General features: G+C 38.1%; 1 protein-coding gene across 1 annotated transcript in view; it reads left to right on the forward strand.

The window, feature by feature from the left end:
• Positions 1-21,224, forward strand: part of DYM (dymeclin) — a 375,316-nt gene that overhangs the window by 229,190 nt on the left and 124,902 nt on the right. Inside the window, exon 14 of the mRNA XM_082853166.1 lies at positions 20,642-20,744. Within this exon, the coding sequence (XP_082709292.1) occupies positions 20,642-20,744 (103 nt within the window). The remainder of the gene's footprint in view (positions 1-20,641; positions 20,745-21,224) is intronic.

Below are 21,224 nucleotides of genomic sequence, written 5' to 3' on the forward strand. Positions count from 1 at the left end.
TCAAAAGGAGCACAGAATTTAAACTTTACTTTGAATGAAAATTGTTCTTGATTTAGATAACAATTTATATCTTTCATCAAGAAACAAATGTCTCTTCCCTGCAAAGATAGACTTGTATATTCTAGCTTAATAAATATTTACTTTTTGTCTGAATAGATTAGATTCTTTAATCCCAGACTGTTTGTGTCTATCTAAATAGTATTGTTATCAGACTAGAGCTAGTATTTCCAGTTTTCCACACACAGACTACTTGACAAATAATTATGTTACATCTATTCTACAAAAGTCAATTGGAATTAAATACTAACTTATTCTTTGGGAACATTTATGGCATAGATCATATACCTTATTCAACTAAAAGTAAGGAAAATATTAACCTCCCCACTTTAGATTAAATTTTAAAAGAAATTAAACAGGTTCTTGTTTTTAATAAACTATCTTTTCCCTAAAGCTTTCATTTTTAATTGGGCACTGTCCGAGAAAATTAAAATCAGGGGCACTCTTCGTATGTCTGCAGTGAATATCAGTCAGATGCTCTTACCAGTTGTAATTACAGCTCAGTGAAAAATCTGTGTGTGGCCCAAAGATATCAAGCTTCAGATTTTAGGTACTTGTAGCAAAATATAGTCTTGTACATGAAGACATTGACATTGTTACGGAATAGAAGGAACACTGGATTAGGAGTCAGACCAGAATTATTCTGTCTCTTAGTACGCTGTGTGACCTTGGTCAAGTTATGTTTTTCTTCTTTTATTTTTCCTCAAAGCCCAAAGGAGGGATCTGTATTATATCTTTAAGATCCCACATATAATGTACCATTGCCTTTCAGTGTGTTGTTAATAGGATTGCATTGTACAAAATATCTCCCAAGAATGGGATTAACTATAGCTATATAGCCAGCAGAGGGAGCACAAGGCATGAATTTATGTCTGGATTTTAGGAAAATTGGGGGATTGGGGGGGGGGTGAGGGTCATATGGTTAAACATTAACCACAGTTCTTAAAACAGAAGATTATTTTTTATCAGGTTATGTTCGACTTGATTTGAGCTATGATTGTGTCTTGAAATGGTGACATTTTTATGACTACTGATAGAATTCTACCTCTGTAATTATTGGTAGTTATAATAAAGAGCTGTGTTCTAAAATGACATTTAATAATGGTTATTCGTGAAGATTACTGTGGTTTATATTCTGTATTGTTAAATATATTTAACCAAAAAAATCATAATTTTTATCATATCAGAAATATTCTGGTTGATACTGTAATAACTCTGCTGTTTGAAGTTAACCCAGAGTTAAAAGGGACTGTGGCTTCAAATATTACAGGCTTTTAAAAGTCCTGTTTAAGTAATACCTCATTTATCTACCATCCCTGGAATTATGGATTTCCAAATATTTTCCAGATAACAAAAGCATGTTTCATAAAAGTACTACCTTAAAATGGTTTAAAAGTATTTCAGGTAAGAGATGTTGCTATTGCAGACTTTATCGAGTTTTTAAGTACAGGACCTTGTGCACATTTGAGTCTTTTTCTTGATACTTTTGTTGCTGTGAACATGGACTGTTGTACTGAAAAGTAATGGAATTCTGAGTTTGCTCCTACTTTGATGTCAAAACTCTCTTCTCTTTTTTGGTTACGCTATTAACCATTTTGGGAAACCATCCTGGTTTTCCCTTCTTCATTGATTTTATTATTTAGAAGTTTTAGCTGAGGAAGCTAATAATTTAGCTTGTTGATAGTTGTGTTAAATCAGACAAATAAGACCTTGAGTTAAGTTCATAGCTTTTGTTTGGGCATTGATAACCACTTCTTGCATGGAAATCTTTTTTTTGGCTGTTTGGGGTTTTGTGTTTTTTTAATCTTTATTGGAGTATAATTGCTTCACAATACTATGTTAGTTTCTGTTGCACAACAGAGGGAATCGGCCATACACACACACATGTCCCCATATCCCCACCCTCTTGAGCCTCCTTTCCATCTTCCCTATCCCACCCCTCTAGGTCATCGCAAACTACCGAACCCATCTCCCTGCGCTATGCTGCTGCTTCCCACTAGCCAACTATTTTACATTCGGTAGTGTATACACGTCAATGCTACTCTCACTTTGCCCCAGCTTCCCCGTCCTACCCCATGTCCTGAAGTCCATTCTCTACGTCTACATCTTTATTGGCTTGGGTTTGTCTCGGCAGGTAGGAAAGGGGGCTGCTCCTCTGAGGATGAGTCACGGTAGAGGAGGGTTTCTTATGAAGTTACTATGAATACGTATTTGGTTTCTTGGTTATTCTAAAAAAGTGTTTCTAAACTTTAACTCAAAGTATATTTTATCCACCACCAATCAGTCAGTGGATATTTTTCTTAAAAGGAAAGTAGAGAAGGAAATAACTAGTCACTGTGTATACGTGAGAGGCATTGCAAAGGAGTTGAAAGAAAAAAAGAGGAATGGACATCTGTGCCCTTGAAACTGTGTTCACAGAAGAAATGGAATAAATATACAAGCAAAAGATAAAGGAAGATGTATGTTAAAATGTGTAGAACAAGTATAAATTAGTAATTAAGTACACAAAGGTTGAAAGGAAGTTGAAATAAGAGGATAGAGTTTTTACAAATCTTAAGATTTTTAATAGTAATGAGGCTGACAGATGTTGAGAAAAGGCACTTACTAGTAAAGACCTGTAATTCCAATTAAGACTTCCTGTTCCTATAGCTCTCCCAAAGACTAATTGTATTTGCTAAATTAAGATTACGGGCTAAGCAAAAAGAAATCTTGAAGTTCTAGCTGGGATCCTCAAATTAAGGGTCTACCACCATCTTCCTGATAAATTGTTTACAAGAGTAGGTATCCTGGGACTTCTCTGGTGGCGCAGTGGTTGAGAATCCGCCTGCCAATTCAGGGGACACAGGTTCAATCCCTGGTCTGGGAAGATCCCACATGCCATGGGCAACTAAGCCCGTGGGCCACAACTACTGAAGCCCACGTGCCTAGAGCCCATGCTCCACAACAAGAGAAGCCACCACAATGGGAAGCCCGCGCAGTGCAATGAAAAGTAGCCCCCGCTCGCCGCAACTAGAGAAAGCCCATGTGCAGCAACGCAGACCCAACACAGGCAAAAAAATAAAATAAATAAAAATTTAAAAAAATAATAAGAGTAGGTATTCTGCATCATTTTCTAAATACAGTTATTAGTGTCATGTTTCCTTTGACTATCTTTGTAAAATCTGACATAGAGTAAACATACTTCATTTGGTAGGTTTCCCCTGGGAGGAAATTTCTTTACACTTAGGAAGTGCCTTACAACTTGTGATAATAACTTATAAACTGTTCACTCTGGCTCCTCTTGTGTTCACTGTGAGATAATCCCACTTTTCAAATGAATATTCTCATTAGATATCATTTCAGTCCTAGTTGTTGCCATAAATCAGTGACATTTTGCTACAGAATTTTTGTTTTTAAGTGGATAGGTTTGCTGTCTGCTCAGTGTGCAGCTTTTTTCAAGGGACTAAGAAAGGGTGTCAGAAAAAGGCAACCTAATTTCTTTCAAGTCAGAAGATGCATTTCTGTTCTTTATAGAATATATTTTCTAACAGAGAAAATACCATAAAACTTCTAATAAACTTGATATCTTTAGAATTACATACTAATTACAAAATACTTTCTGTCTTGTGCTGTTCTTGAGTTTATATACGGATATACATTTTTAAGTTTGTTAGCCATGAAAGAAGTATAAAGTGAAGTGAAGACTAGGGATAAAGTTTTTCTTTTGAGATAAATTACCAATTTTCAAATTTAGTTAGGTCATTCTTATTCGGTAGCATTTCTGACCAAATTTAGTCAAAATTGAAAAAAATCTGCTTAAGAAAACAACCCTTTTGCATTATGTCCACTTATTAGCAGTTTTCCACTGAATTACTTCAAAGGTTAAAAACATGCAAGAAGTTTTGCACGCATGCCTTTGTGAAAAATAAAAGTAACTTTTTAAGTTAATGATAGATTATTTTATTTCATGCACTTATATTTTTGTTAATATATTTACCAGATCATGTATTTTATCCATTATTTTCAAAATATTTTTACTTATAAGTCATGTAACATTATTTTTAAGGTTGTTAGTGATCTTTCAGTTTTCCTTCTGTGTCTTCCTTATGTTGTTGCTATAACCAGGGGAAATTCAGTTCTTGAGTTTTAAGCTTTTTTTTTTTTTTTTTTAAAGAAACTGTTTAGTTACATTGTTGGTCATGTTGCATGACATGCATACAGTGCAGATTATACTGGACATTGTAACCATAATTTCACGTTCTTTCCAAAATACCTTTTGTGTTTTTATGGCAAAGAGATTGGATTCTCCAGTTGCAATTCAGGATGTGCCTGGCTTACTAGATTTTATAAATGGGTGTCTGTATCTTTTGCTTGTACTTCAGAGTTTTTGAAGATGAGTTACTGCCTTTTCCTTAGAGTGCTGAAACATGGAATAATGTAGACCTGATGGAACATGTTGCACTCAGTGTGGATGGACACATCTTCCCGTGCATTGTGCTCCGTACTGCTAGTCCACTAAACATTTGCATTTTAACAAGCCTTACTTGAAAATCAACAAGCTGGTGGTGCTGAGGTTTCTTATTTTGTACTCTACCTTATATACCACAAAAATCAATGCCATTTTAGCACTTGTCCTGGATGGAAATGAATTTTAAACTAGTTATTATATATCTAAAATAATGTTTATGGTTATTAAGTCAGTTACATGTGAATGAATGGGCGGTTTGCTCTAACCTTGCTTCTTTTTGTAAATGTCAATGTTTTTAGCAAAGATAATTATGTAGTTGGTTGTCTCCTTCATCTTAATTTTAGATCCTTAAAAATAAGATTTTTGTGTTCTAAAAATAAACAAAGACCTCTCATTTCCAATTTTGTAAGGCAGGATTATGGATATCTTTGAAGTTTCTTTTACTGGAGTAAGAAAGATGGAAGAGAAATAGAAAGACATTAGTAGCAAGCGTATTTTCAACCCTGTTATATGTAGAGCACTGTAAAAAGATCTACAATCAAGGCTGTACGTGAACTTAGCATTTGGAGGGAAACCATATTTGCTATACATGTATATATTTTACATATGTATGTGTGTAGGTGCATAGCAATTCAATAGCATAAAACAAACAAATAATTAGGAGTACGTAATTTGATAGAGAGGAAAAGCCTGGGAAGTTATTTTTTTTTCTATTTCTGTTATATTCTACAAATATAAAGGGACACATTTTATGAAATGAATTTGTTCTAGTCTTCATAGACTTTGAATTTTTAATCACTCAGAAGTGTTTTAATCCTCAGATTTCCCCCATGTTTATTAGAGCCATCCACTTCTCCCTCGGCCTTTCCCCCGACCTCTGATTTGATCTGTCTTTGACAAAGACTACAGGGAATCTTGTCTTTGCTCTGCTCGACTCTCTCTGAATAGATGGAGGGATTTTTCACGAGAAGCAGACATATATATAAACAGACCAATATTTCAAAAGTAGTAGTCATCATCTTCAACTCCCCTACAGCTACACACATCTACATGCACACACTCCAAGGTGCCTCTTCCCCACTCTCCCAGTACAGGTCAACAGTCATTTCATGCTGCATCAATAGAATGTTTACATGGTTATAACCAGATATTATTCACAGATGATCCATATAGTATAGATGATCCATATAGTTTACTTTCTTAGACAATTTGTCTAAAAATGTCTTCAATCTTTAGCATAAAAATTTGGCAGGGTTTAGAATTCTATGTTCAGAGTCATTTTCACTCTGCATATGGAAGGCATTGCTCATTGTTTTGTAGCTGTTAAGATGTCTAATGCCCTACTAATTCTTGACAGTTTGTATATGGCCCTCCCTCCTTCTTTCTCTCTCTCTCTCAGTTTTTATGATCTTTTGTCTCCAGTGTTTTAAAATTCCAGTCATATGCTATTATGCTTTGTTTTTAACTGTTTTCTGGATTCATGGAGGGCTCTTTCAGTTTGGAAATGCATGTTTTTCATTTTTGAGAACTTTCCTTGGAATAATTCTTTAATAATTTCCTTCTTTTCCCCTTCCATTTTCTTTGCTCTTTTAAAACATTCTGTGTTAAACTCTGTGGACCAGTTCTCTGATTGCCATTTTCCCACTATTTTCCATCTCTTTGTCTTTTCTGTTCCACTTCCTGGGAAAGTTCTTCAAATTTATTTTTTAACTCTTCCGGTGAATTTTTCATATTTACATTTTCCAAGAGCTCTTTTTTGTTCTTTGATATTTCTTTTTATACGACTTCCTTCTTGTTTCATAGTTGCAGTGTATTTACTTTTTCCTTTAGCTTAGTAATTGTAACATTTTGGGAATTTCATCTCCTCCCTGCCTTTTCTCTGTTTCATCCAGGTTCCTTTTTCCTTTTTTCACTTGTTTGTCATTTTTGTGGCTTTTTCTGGTGATCTTTGGCAGAGTTGATATTTAAAGTGAGCCACTAAAGAACGAATTGGAAGTTCTCTGTGCTTGGGTTGGGCTTTTTTTTTTTTTTAATAAATTTATTTATTTTATTTATTTTTATTTTTGGCTGTGTTGTGTCTTCATTGCCGTGTGCGGGCTTTCTCTGGTTACGGTGAGCGGGAGCTACTCTTCGTTGCAGTGTGCGGGCTTCTCATTGCGGTGGCTTCTTTTGTTGTGGAGCACGGGCTCTGGGCGTGCGGGCTTCCGCAGTTGTGGCATGAGGGCACAATAGTTGTGGCTCGCGGGCTCTAGAGCGCAGGCTCAGTAGTTGTGGCCCACGGGTTTAGTTGCTCTGTGGCATGTGGGATCTTCCTGGACCAGGGCTCAAACCCATGTCCCCTGCATTGGCAGGCAGATTCTTAACCACTGCACCACCAGGAAAACCCCTTGGGTTGGGCTTTGTTGGCTGGTGGCTTCATCTCAGAGTGCTCCAGCTGGACTAAGTCTTTGGAGAATCCCCAAATGTTGGTATCTTTGGGTTCGTCTTACACTTTTTTTTTTAATTTTTAATTTTAATTTTAATTTTTGAGCAGCACTGTGTAGCTTGTGAGATCTTAGTTCCCCGACTACGGATTGAACCTGGGCCCACGGCAGCAAAAGCGCTGAGTCTCAACCACTGCACCGCCAGGGAGTTCCCCACTTTTTATTTTCTCCTGAGAGTAATCCTCCAGTATTTTTCTTGAGTATACACACCTCGCTGATGGCATTCTCTGAGCTTATCGGGGGATGAAGCCAGAGGTTTCAGTGTTCAGCATCTAGGCTTTTACTTAGTCGCTTTCAGTGTAGCGCTCCCATCCTCACTTGGGTGTTATATCCGTTAAGTCTAGAGTCTGCCTGCTTCATCCTCTGGAGAGTGAACACCTCTATTCTTCTGCCAGGATGGAGGGAGGCATTCATTGGGCTGAGTGAGAGAGGGGAGGGGACTGAAAGTCTGACTTTGTAATACAGACTTTCAGTCAGTCTTCCTGTTTTGGGCCTCATCTGCATCCTACTTTCTAATACCTGGTACTTTTAAGATCTGTACCTTGCTGGAGTTCTAGAGTATAAACTCATTAGCGTCTGGTCTTCCTTCACTTCCAGCTTAGGTTTCAGCTTTTTCTAGTCTCTCTTCTGCTCTCTGTCTATACTAGTCACTGAATTTTCTCAACCATTGCCATGGCTTTCATTCCTGGTTGTATGTTTACAGTTCCCAAATGCATCTCTCTAACCTAAATCTCTTTCCTGAAGCCAGATGCACACATCCAAATGTCTAGTCGAAACTTTCGCTTGGATAGTGAGTAGGCATCTCAAACGGAGCATATCTAAGAGGGACACCTGATGATCTCCCTGGAACCACCCCCACCCCAGTGGATAATCTCCCATATCAGTAAATGGTATACCTACCCTTCCATTTGCTTACGCTAAAAACCCTGATCATATCCTTGACTCTTCTCTTTTACCTCAAATCCAGGCTGGCAACAAATCCTTTTGGTTTTGGCATCAGCTAGGTGTGTATACCAAGGAAAGATATTGGAGGATAGCTCTCAGGAGAAACTGAAAAGTGTAAGACAATTGTATTTCCAGGTAAATGGGAGAGAATGCTTTTTTTTTTTTTAAGTGCAGTAAAGATATGGAAAGGAGATATTTGCCTAACTATAAAAATCTCAGGTATTTGTGTAAAGAATCAGAAGCCAGACAGACTTTGAAATTTTAAGCTTAGCAAAAGTACTTTTCAGGGAATTTCTACTTTGTATTTTATTCAGTGAACCAATATTGAGTACCTGCTATGCACCAGGCGTCGTTCTAGGTACCAGGAATATAGCAGTGAGCAAAACAGGTGAAAATCTCTGCCATGGTGGAGCTTACATTCTAGTGCAGGATCAGAAAACTTCTTCTGTAAAGGACTGGATAGTAAATGTTTTAGGCGTGGCACATCAGATTGTCTCTATCACAACTACTCAGCTCTGCCATTGTAGCATGAAAACAGCCATAGACAGTACAGGAATGAATGAATGTGGCTGAAACCCAATAAAACTTTATTTACAAGAACAGGTGGTGGACCAGATTTGGTCTGTGAGCTGTAGTTGGCCACCCTCTGTTCTAGTGGATGGAAGCAGTAAAAACATATCAGTAAAGCATATAGTATTTTATAAATTGATAAGTAGTATGGGGAAAAAATAGAGCAGGAAGGAAAATAAGGCATTCCAGGGTTGGATTATGATCGGCTTCAAAGAGTAGGTGACATTTGGGCAAAAACTTCAGGATGAGGGAGTAAGCCATACCAGACTCTAGCAGGTGTGAAAAAGGAAAGGTTTGTCTTAAGGATACTTAGTGGAGAAGAGCTCACAAAAGAAATGGTGGAGATGTTGGGAACCTCAGAGACTTGAACTGGGGAGTCAGCACCTCCAGGGCATATTCTCTGCCCACCTCCCCCTCTCCCTTTCTTCCTGTGTGTCTGTGTCTATATGCCTGTTTGTGTGTTGTGTCTATGGTCTGTCTTTCTCTTTCACTCTCTTAGCTTAGGTTCATTCTCTCCTTTTATACGTGGATTTTCTCCACGAAACTAAACCATGACCTTACATCTCTACACTCGTCTAACCAAAGAGGAGAAACAGTCTTTCTCACCATTCCTAGTTAGAAAAATCTTAGGCAAAGTTTTCAACTGGTTCAACTTAAAACACGTATCCATTGACCAATCTTTGTGACCCAGGGGATGGCGTATTATAACTGACTCACCGTGTGCCATGAACTCACTTTTTTTGGGAGAGTCAGTTCTTTTCCTAAAAGAAGTAAGTGGGAGTGAATCATGCTGGGCAGGAAAAAAAAAAAAACAGACCACCCCAGATAAGAGATAATAAAATAAGGTAGTTATGAGTACCGGCTCTGAAGTCAGATTACCAAGGTCTAAATTCTAGCTGTTCCACTTAAAAGCAACATAATCTTTGGCAAGCTAATTTACCTCTCTAATGCCCTAGTTTCCTCTTGTATGTTGTGATGATAGCATTAATACCCTTTTTATTAAGCATGTTGTATGTTAATTTAGTTAAAAATATGAAAGGTTAGAAAGGTGCATGGCATAGAGTACATTCTAAGTAAGTGACAACTACTGTCATTCTTATTATTTATCCTCAGCCTATAAAAGGATAACCAGTGGGATCGGCCCTAGGAATGTAAGGCTGCGCTAACATACCATCCTCAATTAGTACAGTCTACTGTATTAGTAGACTTAAAACTGTATGGTCATCTTTATAGGTATAGGAAAAGCATTTGATGAAATTCAATAGGCTAAACCTATTCATGATGATAAGAAAATTCAGTTAGCAAGGAATAGCAAGGAATAGAGGGGAATTTCCTCAACTGAGGAAATTCTATGAGAAAACTTACAGCTAAAATCTTACTTAATGGTAAAAGACTGAATGCATCTTCCCTAGGATCAGGAAAATAACAAGGATCTTCACTCTCACATTTATTCATTATTGTGCTAGAGATCCTAGCCAGTGCAGTGAGTCAAGAAAAAGAAATGTTAATAATCCAGATTAGAAAAGAAGATCTAAAGGTGTTTTTATTCACATGAAACATGGTCATATGTTTAAAAATCCTAATGAATCTACAAAAAATCTACTAGAGTTAATAAATGAGTTTAGCATGGTCGTAGGATAAAAGGTCAGTATATGATAATAATTGTATTTTGATATTCTTGTGATCAACAGCCAGAAATTGAAATTTTAAAACAATACTATTTACAGTAGCATAAAAAATACGAAATAACTTAGGAACGAACATAGTAAGATACAGGCAAGATCTGTACAATAAAAGCTAAAGCACTGCTAAAAGAAATTAAAGAAGACGTAAATAAACAGGGTGATCCCATGCTCGTGGATCAGAGACTTACTATTGTTAAGATCCTGAAATTGATCTATACATTCAAGTAATCCTAATCAAAATCCCACCAGACTTTTTGGTAGAAATTGATAAAGTTGATTCTAACATTTGTATGGATATAAAAAGGACCTAGAATACCCAAAAGCAATTTTGACAAAGAAAGCTTAAGTTGGAGGACTAAGAATACCTGATTTCAGGATTTACCCTCAATTACAGCTAGAGTAACCAAGATAGTAGGTGATAGCTTTTTAGACCAATGGAATAGAATAGAGTCCAGAAATAGACCCATTCACATATGGTCAATGCAATTTTGACAAGGCTGCCAAGGTGATTCAAGGGGTGAAAGGGATAGCCTTGTCAACAAATGGTTCTACAACAATTAAATATTTACATGCCAAAAAGCCCAATAACAACAAAGTGAACCTTGACTCTTACCGCATGCCATACATACGTATGAAGTCCAAATAGAGCACAGACCTAATTATAAGAGTTAAAACTATAAAACTTCCAGAAGAAATTATAGGAGAAAATCTTTGGAATCTTGGGTTAGGCAAAGATTTATGATGCAAAAACTACAAATAATTTCTTTTTAATTTCATGAATTGGACTTCATCAAATTTTAAAACTTTCTTCCACTTCCCACCCCTCCCCGCAGTATGGGAGAGGTTGTTTACAAAAATAAATAATACCTGATAATGAGATACAAAGTAAGGAAATGTAGGTCCTTTTCTCAGGGTAGTTAAGATCATTGTTTAATCTTCATCAATGTGTTAAATTCTTCCTTTAGTTTTATAACCCACCCTATTCTGTGTTGTACTTAGGGTATATTTTCATATTTATAGTTTATAGGTCATAAGAGACAGCTGCCTCTGAGTAGACTGTAATTTTATCTCAATGACAATACCCAGATGTTTAAAAAATGACACTACAACCAATTTGATGTTTAGCTGATAGCAAGGTCAGAGAGCACACACTTCCAGTTTTATGATAAATAAGTTCTGGAGATATAATGTACAGCATGGTGATTACAGTTAATAGTACTCTAGCACATCCTTGAAAGTAGTTCGGAAAGTAGGTCTTAAATGTTCTAGCTGCAAGAAAGAAATGGTAGTTATGGGATGGGATGGAGGTGTGAGCTAAAGCTGTGGTGGTCATCATTTTGCAATATGTATGTATCAAATCAGCATGCTGCACACCTTAAACTTTCACAGTGTCATATAGCAATTACATCTCAATAAAGCTGACCAAAAAAAATACCTGATAACGGACTTGTGTCTAGAATATATAAAGAACTCTCACAACTCACGAAGAACAAAAACAACCCATTTTTTTAATAAATGGACAAAAGATTTGAATAGACACTTCAACAAAGAAAACATGAGCACAGGGAAATTCACTAGGGGAATGCAAACTGAAACCACAGTGAGATCCACTTCACACCCGCTAGAATGGCTAAACTTAAAGACTGAAATATCAAGTGCTAGCCAGAATGTAGAACAGACAGCTTGGCAGTTCTTATAGAGTTAAAACAAAGAGCATACAACACAGCAATCCCACTTCTAGGTATTTATTCAAGAGAAATGAAAACATATGTTCACGTAAAAACTTGTACGAGAGTGTTTATAGCCTCTTTATTCATAATGACTCAAAACTGGAAGCAGCCCAAATGTCCACCAACTGATAAATAAACAAATTGAGGTTCATTCATACAATAGAAAACTACTCAGCAATAAAAAGGAAAGAATTACTGACACACAAAACAATGTGGATGAATCTGAAAAACATTATGCTGAGTGATAGAAGCCAGACACAAAAGAGTACATATGGTATGATTCTATTTACATGAAAGCTAGAAAAGGCAGAACCATAGTGACGGAAAACAGACCAGTGGTTACCTGGAGTGAGGTCTCGGGGTGGGCACATTGGAGGAGGGACTTGACTTCAGAGGGGCACAGGGGAGCTTCTTGGGGTAATGGGAATAGTCTCTATCATGATTATGGTGATGAGTCACCTGAATGTTCGTATTTTTCAAAACTCATTGAATTGTCTACTTAAAATTGGCCAATTTTATCATATGGAGATCATTCCTCAATAAAGCTGATTAAAAATAAAGTAACCAGGGCTTCCCTGGTGGCGCAGTGGTTGAGAGTCCGCCTGCCGATGCAGGGGACACGGGTTCGTGCCCCGATCCGGGAGGATCCCACATGCCGCGGAGCGGCTGGGCCCGTGAGCCATGGACGCTGGGCCTGCGCGTCCGGAGCCTGTGCTCCGCAGCGGGAGAGGCCACAGCAGTGAGAGGCCCGCGTATTGCAAAAAAAATAAATAAATAAAAAATAAATAAATAAAAATAAAGTAACCAGCAGTGTAAGACCGTATTTAAATATCAACCGAGTGGTAGAGAAGTTAGTATGGTTCAGAGGCAGGGTGGGTGCAGGTTAGAGAAATCTTTCACAGAGGGTAGGGAGTTGTGCCTTGAAAGAGAGGCAGCACTTAGATGGGTGGAGGGGGCAAGAAGGGCTTCCTGCATGTAGAAAGAGTCCGTGTCTGCAGAGGAGAGAGCCCGAAGCTTGGCGGAAGGAGATTTGGTGTCTAGCTGGAGCTCTGCCTTCAATAACCTTAATAATATTTTGTGTTTCTCTGCATTTAAATAGCTCTTTAGGGTTTGTAAAGAACTTTTGTATTCACTACTCTACGGAACTTTGACCTTGGATGAAGTACCAGCTCTGTAGCTGAGCTTCTTCATCTGCTGCCATTGTAGTGTGGAGTTGAGGTGCTTCTCATTTCTCTGGTGACTACTGTTTGAGTGTGTCAGCGGGAAGGACTGGGGCATGGAGAGGAAGTGACTGCAAGTTGTGAGGAATGTCTGCAGTTTTCAAGGAGGGAACCCCATGCCACTCCGCAGTAACTGACCTCTGTCTGCGTTGCCTTCCCCGTCAGGCGGTTACTCTTAACTCTCCTCGCCCCAGCGCCACCTGTTTCCTCCCATCCCGCTTGTCTCTCAACCACCAAGGGCCAGCTTCTGCCTCCTCCTCCCCACTGAAAACAGTTTTGAGTACGGTAACTGTTGATTTCTTTCCTTGTGTCACATCCAGTGACTTTGTTTCTTTTTTTCAGTCCTTCTTTACCTTTTAACAGTGGTGAGTGCTCCCTCCTTATGATTATTCTCCTGACTTAGAGAAGAATGTCTTTCTCTTCTTGTTCTTCTGCTGCTAGCTCTTTGAGTACCCTTTACTGTGTTTACCCTTTTAGTCTTGGTGTTTCCCAGATTTCTGTCTTTATCTCTCTTGTTTTATATTACATGTTTTCCTTGGGTGATCAGATCACCTGTACTTTTATGATTTCAACTGATGCTAATAGCCCTTAAATTTCTTACCTCTCTCCTGAGCACCAGATTAGTATGTCCTGAATCTGGATATTTTTTTTTCTTTTTTTTTTTAAATAAATCTCTTCCAGGGCTTCCCTGGTGGCGCAGTGGTTGAGGGTCCGCCTGCCGATGCAGGGGACACGGGTTCGTGCTCCGGTCCGGGAAGATCCCACATGCCACGGAACGGCTAGGCCCGTGAGCCATGGCTGCTGAGCCTGCGCGTCCGGAGCCTGTGCTCCGCAACGGGAGAGGCCACAACAGTGAGAGGCCTGTGTACCGCAAAAAAAAAAAAAGAAAGAAATCTCTTCCAAATGCAACTTTTTAAAAATTAATTAATTAATTTAGTTGTGCTGGGTCTTAATTGTGGCTAGCAGGCTCCTCAGTTGCGGCACGTGGGATCCTTAGTTGTGGCTTGAGGGCTCCTTAGGTGCAGCTCACCAGCTCCTTAGTTGTGGCACACAGGCTCCTTAGTTTTGGCATGTGAACTCTTAGTTGTGGCATGCAGGATCTAGTTCCCTGACCGGGGATCGAACCCGGGCCCCCTGCATTGGGAGCACGGAGGCTTACCCACTGTGCCACCAGGGAAGCCCCTGAATCTGGATATTTCTAACCACCTCCATCTGGATATTGCCGAGCACCTCTGCGTTTCGTGGCAGAATTGTTAAGAGCACAGCTCTTGGAGCTCTTGAATTTGTCTCCTGACTCCACCACTTAGTAGCTATGAGCCTTAACCATAGCCTCAATTTCATCATCCCTTCAAAATAAAAAAAGCATGGAGAATAATAGCACATCTGTCAGATGATGATCTGGTGAACAGTGTCTGATGTGCAGGAAGCACCCTGCCACTGAGCTGCTGCTGCTCTTGTTTTCTTTGAGGCACAGCTCTTTGTCTTCCTGGGTCTTCTCCCTACTCTTTGGCTCTTCTTCTGTATATCCCTGGCATGTTCAGTCACATTCTCAGGCAGCCACTAAGTTTCTGAGAGTCACCCATGATCCCCGTTTTTCACTCTGTTTTGCCTCCTTTGCTTTCCAAATAGCTCATATTTGCTTCAGTTCAATCCCTCCTCACCTCTCACTTTTAGCGGTGTAAAAGTTACCCAAAGTATCTTTCTGTCTCCACTCCTGTTCCCTTGCCAGCCCCTGTCCATCCTTCCCATCCTCTTGAGGAGCCAAGGAATCTTTCTAAAATGAACGTAATTGTTATATACTTATACCTCTCTGCACAGGTATGTGGTTTTCAGGTTCCGTGACAGGGCCTCTGCGGCCACCACTAGATGAGAGTGCATCAGGGAGAGATAGAGGACAGAGATGAGCAAGGTTGCTCCATCACCCCTCCTGCCCATCCCTGCCCCCCACCTCCCACCTGGACACCGAACATAGCAGCTTTGCTTCTGTCCCTCTTACTTATCATTATAGTCCTGCTGTCAGAAAACACCTCTGGCTTTCAGGATGAAGTCCAGGGTCTAAGTAAGACACAAGAGGCACTTTATGAACTATTCCCGCTACTGCCCTGACCATATCGTGGTGCTCCAGATACTTTATGAGTGTGCGTGCTGTGATGTTTACTGCACCCACAGTGTGCGGATTTCTCTGCCTACCCTCATGCTCTTTTCTCTGCCCACATTACCTTTACCGTTGCCTGATTTGCTTGGCTAACTCCGGATTGTTCCTTAAGATTCAGCTCAGGCATCACCTCCGGAAATGATTTCCTGTCCTTACTTCAGGTACAGTCAGGCAGCCCTCATCTTTGTCCCCAGTGCAAGCCATACTTGTCTCCATCACCACAGTGACAGTAGAACTTCTGTGTAGGCATAGCCTCCTTGACCTGACTGCACCCTCCAGGAGCACAGAACAAAGATCGTGCGGCTTTTGCTTGTTGCTGTATCCCAGGCAGACAACTCGCTCATTCCCTGGCATGTAGTAGGTTCTTGGTAACTGTTTGAGTTACTGTCTGTCTCAGTGACTTAGTGCAGACCTCTTGCATGGTCTTTAACAGGCCCATGCTGACCTTGCTAGCTTCATCTCTCGCCATCTCGAACCCTCTGCCGCAGTGGGCTTGCACTTTTCTGGCCTTATAAGCTATTGGTACTTCCCTGAAGTCTCTCTGTGCCTCTCTATACACTTTTCCCCCTTTCAGAATGGCTCTCCCTCCCCCTTTACTTTTCCCAACAAGCAAACCCCCTAACCTTCAAGGCCACCATCAAGGTAGATTTCCTCTGTGAAACGTACCTAACCTTCAACTGTACTCCCATGGCACTCTCTTCAGACCCATGGAGTTCTCTGATTTCAGTATTGTAGACGTTTTTTTCCCCTTATTCCATTAGACTTGATTTCCTTGGGGGCAAGGAATCATGTCTCTTTAACTCATTTTGTAAGACTGTAACATTAGCTTCTTACTTCATACAGAAAGGTCCAGGACTTTTGATGTGCCACAAGCGGCCCTTCACAGTCTGTCTTTAAACTGTCCTCATCTCCTGCCACCAGCTGGGCGCCCTAAAGGCCAGCCCTTGGCAGCAGCCAGTGGTTTTCTGAGCACATTTCAGGTTGGACTCATCATGCATATTTATATGCTTCTTTCTTTTGTGAAACGCTGGCTTTTGGCCGGGGCTCTGTTTTCTTCAGGATAGTATGTTCTTTTTATTCCAGTTTTTAAAATGTGTAATATTTCAGGTATACACCAAAAAAACCCCAGTAATATAGCAGTCACCTATGTATATATGCAGTATTACTGAAAGAACATTTTAGAGAGAGAGAGCTGAACCTCTTATTTCTTCCTCCCTGATCCTATTTCCTCTCTTCTTTCTCAGAGAATAATGACTGTCCTAAATGTAGTGTTTATCATTTCCGTATATGTTTTATTACTTCAAATGTTTTATCTGTAGAAGATATGTAATGTTTTGCATGTTAAAAACACTATATAAATAATACCTCATTCACATTCTCTACCAGGGTCCTTGCTTGTAGAACAACATTGTTTTTGAGGATTATCCCTATTGTTACACATAGTTTTAGATAACCTTAAATTGCTACATAGTATGCCATTGTATGACCCTTCCACAGTTTATTTACCCATTCCATTCCTGAGAGTTTTTGTTGTTTTTAAATTTTCACTGTTAAACCAATTTACAATGAACATTCTTGTACAAAAAGGAAAATCTAGTCTTTTTCTAATTTAAATAAAAAAGTATCCTGAGTGAAGATCAGTACACTTGGAATCAGTTTCACTTATGTCCAGAATCGGAATTACCCCTTCCATACAAACATCATGTGTGTCACTCACTCTAGCATTTAGCTGGGGCTGGTACTTTGAATGCAAAAGCTTTAAGCAAAAGTTACTTTTCTCAGCAATTTGAAAGTCATGTCTCATATAAATTTAGGTCATTTTGCCCTACAAATGCTAAACAGGAGACAAAATTAGAATGTTTTTTAAAAATTAAAAAAAAAAAAAACAACTTTGAGAGCTCTGGCTAGCAGACCTGAGGAAAAAAGCATATTAGATTGTAGAAGAATAACAGCCTGAGTAAGTGTGAATTCTGTTTTTAATTCATGATAGAAAACTGGCAGTGACCTCAAATCATCTGTTCTTACACCAACTTTCTTAAAAACAGCTGGGAGCAGTAGCCACAGCTTCTTGAGGTGGACCATGTCAACATTTTATGCCCATAACAGTCAAATTTTCTGTTATGTCCAACTGAAAGAGCTTATGTTTGAATTGCAGCTCTCTTCCTTGTTTTGTCTTTTACCAACAAGGAAAAAGGATTGTTAGTACTCTCTTTTAAAATAAACAAACTAGGCTTTCTTCTCCAAAGGAAACAATATCAAATCCTTTTTGCTTTGATTCCTAGGACTCGTTCCATAAATTTCTGAAAGTGATGATAAAAGTTACCATAGATTACCTCTGTTGTCCTTCTCTGAAGGGTACACTCTTAGAACACTGACAGAGAAAATCCCAGGTTTATTGAACCCATAAAACAGCTCCGGAGTTCTGGTATTTTGTAAACTTAAAGTGCACTGCTGTACTTCACTTGTCCCCTTTCCTCTTACTAACACCAAAAAGCTCACTTCCTCCAGGTATATTTATTGCTTTTGCTTTTTGTTTGGGCATCCAGTTGATGCCTCTGAGTCTTGCCATGCCCTATACTAAAATCAACCACCAAAGTCCATTCAGTCTCAAAAAACTTCTGAAACGCCATTTATTCCAGAAAATACACTACAACCAATTAAAAGAATCTTACTAATTGCCCTCTTTTATGCATTTCCATGTGAATATGCTTTATGCACTATCCCAACATATTTTTATCTTCTATTTTTCATTGCCTGCAAAATAATTTGCATATTTAAGAATATATACCCCCATTGCAGTTTAGTACTATGTTCAGTTATTCTTTTACTTAGCAGTTTTACTTTATCTATAGTCAGTCTCACCTCAGATATACTAAAAATTATGTACAAGGGTGTTCATTGCAGTGCTATTTATAATACAAAAAACTGGAAACATTGCAGTGATTCATTTCTAATGGACTAGGTAAATTAAGGTATATCCATATGCTTGGATATCAGTTAACTGGCACTCAATATGTGTTTATTGAACGAATCAAGGATTATATTGTTAAGTGGAAAAAGTGCAAGGTACAGAGCAGTACCTATTTTGTGGGAAGAAAACATGGATGTATGTGTACAGTATTCATTCATATACGTGCCTTGATGCATATAATATTGTTGGAATCATAGATAATAAACTGCTAACATTTGTTACCAGTGGGTCATGGGTATGGATGTGAGGAAAAAGTGTGATGTTTACTTTTAACCTTAAAAAAGAAAAAACAAGCAAAACTAAACCTCAAATAGAGAAGACCCAGAAAAGTAAAATGATTGAAAAGAATGTACATACCCTTACAGATTGAGTCTTTTTCCCTACTTCTTTACATCACTTCCACTTCACTCTTCTCACTGTCCCCTGTTTTGCCTCTGTGCTTTGCCTTCTGTTTGGAAATGCCTCTCTCTTCTCTTGCACAAATCTTTTTCCTTCTTCATAAAGTCTAACCCTTCATGAAACTTTGCTGAACTATTCCATTTCAAAGAAGTCTCTCATCAACATATGCTTGATCAGTATCATATGATTTCACACTTATTCACTTAGTAATTATTTCACTTATTTTCCTGCTGTATCTGAGTATAGATTTAGAGAATATTCTTGGCTTTGTTACATTTGCTTTGTACACATCCAGCATTACCAATAAGTGTTAAGGAATTTTTTTAATTCATTTTTTAACATTTTAATGTTAAAACTCAATCTAGAAAGAATACTTAGTAGTCTTGTTTTCAGTAATTATCCCATTTAAACCATTTGAAATAAGTAGAGATTTTCATAAATTGATATTCAAATCAATGTTCGGTTTAGAAAGATACCACTAAGAAATACTAGAGTAATGTTTTGGGCATTAAAGAAGATACTACAGGTCATACTTATATAGAAAAGTACATGGAATCAGAATTGTCTGTACTTTTAACTTGTCATCTAGCCCAAGGAAGAATTCTTTATTCACTAGATATAGTAGCTTTAACATTAGGATCATATAATTATGTGTATTTGAAGCTCTATTATTAGGTACATACACATTTAGGATTGTTACAGCTTCTTGATAAATTTGCCATTTCATCACTATAAAATTTTCTCTTTATCTCAGGTAATAATATTCTTATCCTTAAGCCTACTTTGTCTAATATTAATATAGGCGCTCCAGCTTTCTTATGAATAGTGTTTATACAATATCTCTCTTGTATCATTTTACTGTTCACTTATCTGTATCTTTAAATTTACAAGCATGCCTCTTATAAATAGCATGTTACTGGGTTTTGCTTTTTTATCCAGTCTGACAATCTCTGTCATTTAACGAGAGTGTTTAATCCATTTACATTTAATGTAAATTTGTTTTATACTTTGAAAATTGCTCATTTAGGTCTGTTGGGATGCATCTTAGAATCATCTTTACTCTGGGCTAGAATAGCCCTACTCCTAAAGCGTGGCCTTTCTGAGAATTCAACTGAGTGTTCATGTTCAGTGAGTTTTATCCACTCTGGCTGGTTGGAACTTCAGCATAACTCCAGCCTTTTGTGATCTCCAAAATCTCTGTTCAGTTTGTGGCTCCTGGATGGTGGTTTACTGCCACACCTTATGGGGTCTTTTCTTTGCATTTAGCCAAACGTTCAAGAAGACACTGGGGCAAGTTTTGAACATTTCAGATGTTCAACATCTGAAAACAGTTATTTTATGTATTTTGTTCAGTTTTTTTTTAGTTGTTTACACAGGGGAGTTATTCAGTACCAGTAAAGTAAAACTCTTATAATACATATGTTTAAAGCCATTCTTTCTGAGAATAAGAATATAAAGCTATAATATAGAATCATAGACTCTGTATTATGCTAGAGAAATAACCCAGTGCACTTATTTGAAAGATGAGATACTCCAATAAAGATGTTAAAAAAATAAAATAAAATAAATAAACCCATGCAGTAAGATACAAAAAAAAGATGAGAAAATTGGGATACAGCAAGCTCAAGTAACTTGTAACAGATTGCACTATGAGTTACTCATAAAGTCAGTCCATATCTCAGGTTTTCTTAATATCTGTCCACTGTCCTGTCCATGATAGTAGTCTTCTGAAAATTCCTCCTCTGTTTGAAATATAATTTGAAACTGGCAAACTTTTATTTTAGAACCCTTATAATTTAAACATTCTTTTCACTTTATTATTTGTTATATCAATAGTATTGTTAATCCTGCTGTTAACACAGGCACGAAAAAAAGAATCTTTTAGAATAATCGACATTCTGTGGAATGTCAATATAAAACCTAGAAAAGGAGACACTTAGTTCTTTTAATATAATTGGGGTTTTGTTTTTTTTTTTCAGCTTGTTTTCCTTGCTGTCTAAAAAACACAACAAAGTTCTGGAACAAGCCACACAGTCCTTGAGAGGTTCGCTGAGTTCCAATGATGTTCCTCTACCAGATTATGTAAGTAGTTACCTTACTTTGTCAATAAAAAAATTTTCCTTTCATTGCTAAATTTAAAAATAACAATACCCCTCTCTTCCCAAGATCTGGCTGTGATCTTGTTCCCTGAGAAACCTATGATAGGTAAATAAAGGATTGACATCTCAAATCAAGGGAAAAAATTTTTGATGATTATTAACAAGTAGTTGAAGAAAGTCAACCCTAAATCAATGATTGTTAATAATTAGAAATCTTATTAGTCAAGAAAACCACTCAAACTAATTACAGAGAAACAAAAGGAGGGATTTTATAAGAAGTGTGCAGACTTTTCTCACGGAACTCAAGGGGAAGATGTACACCTAGATTTCAGAGAATGAGAACCTGAAATGGAAAAGCCATTGGATTCATTCAGAATAGTCTATCTTGGGACTTCCCTGGTAGTCCAGTGGTCAAGAATCCGCCTGCCAATGCAGGGGACATGGGTTCGAGCCCTGGTCCAGG

The sequence above is a fragment of the Leucopleurus acutus genome (assembly GCF_964270905.1).
Source record: "Leucopleurus acutus genome assembly, chromosome: 13".
Lineage (NCBI taxonomy): Eukaryota > Metazoa > Chordata > Mammalia > Artiodactyla > Delphinidae > Leucopleurus > Leucopleurus acutus.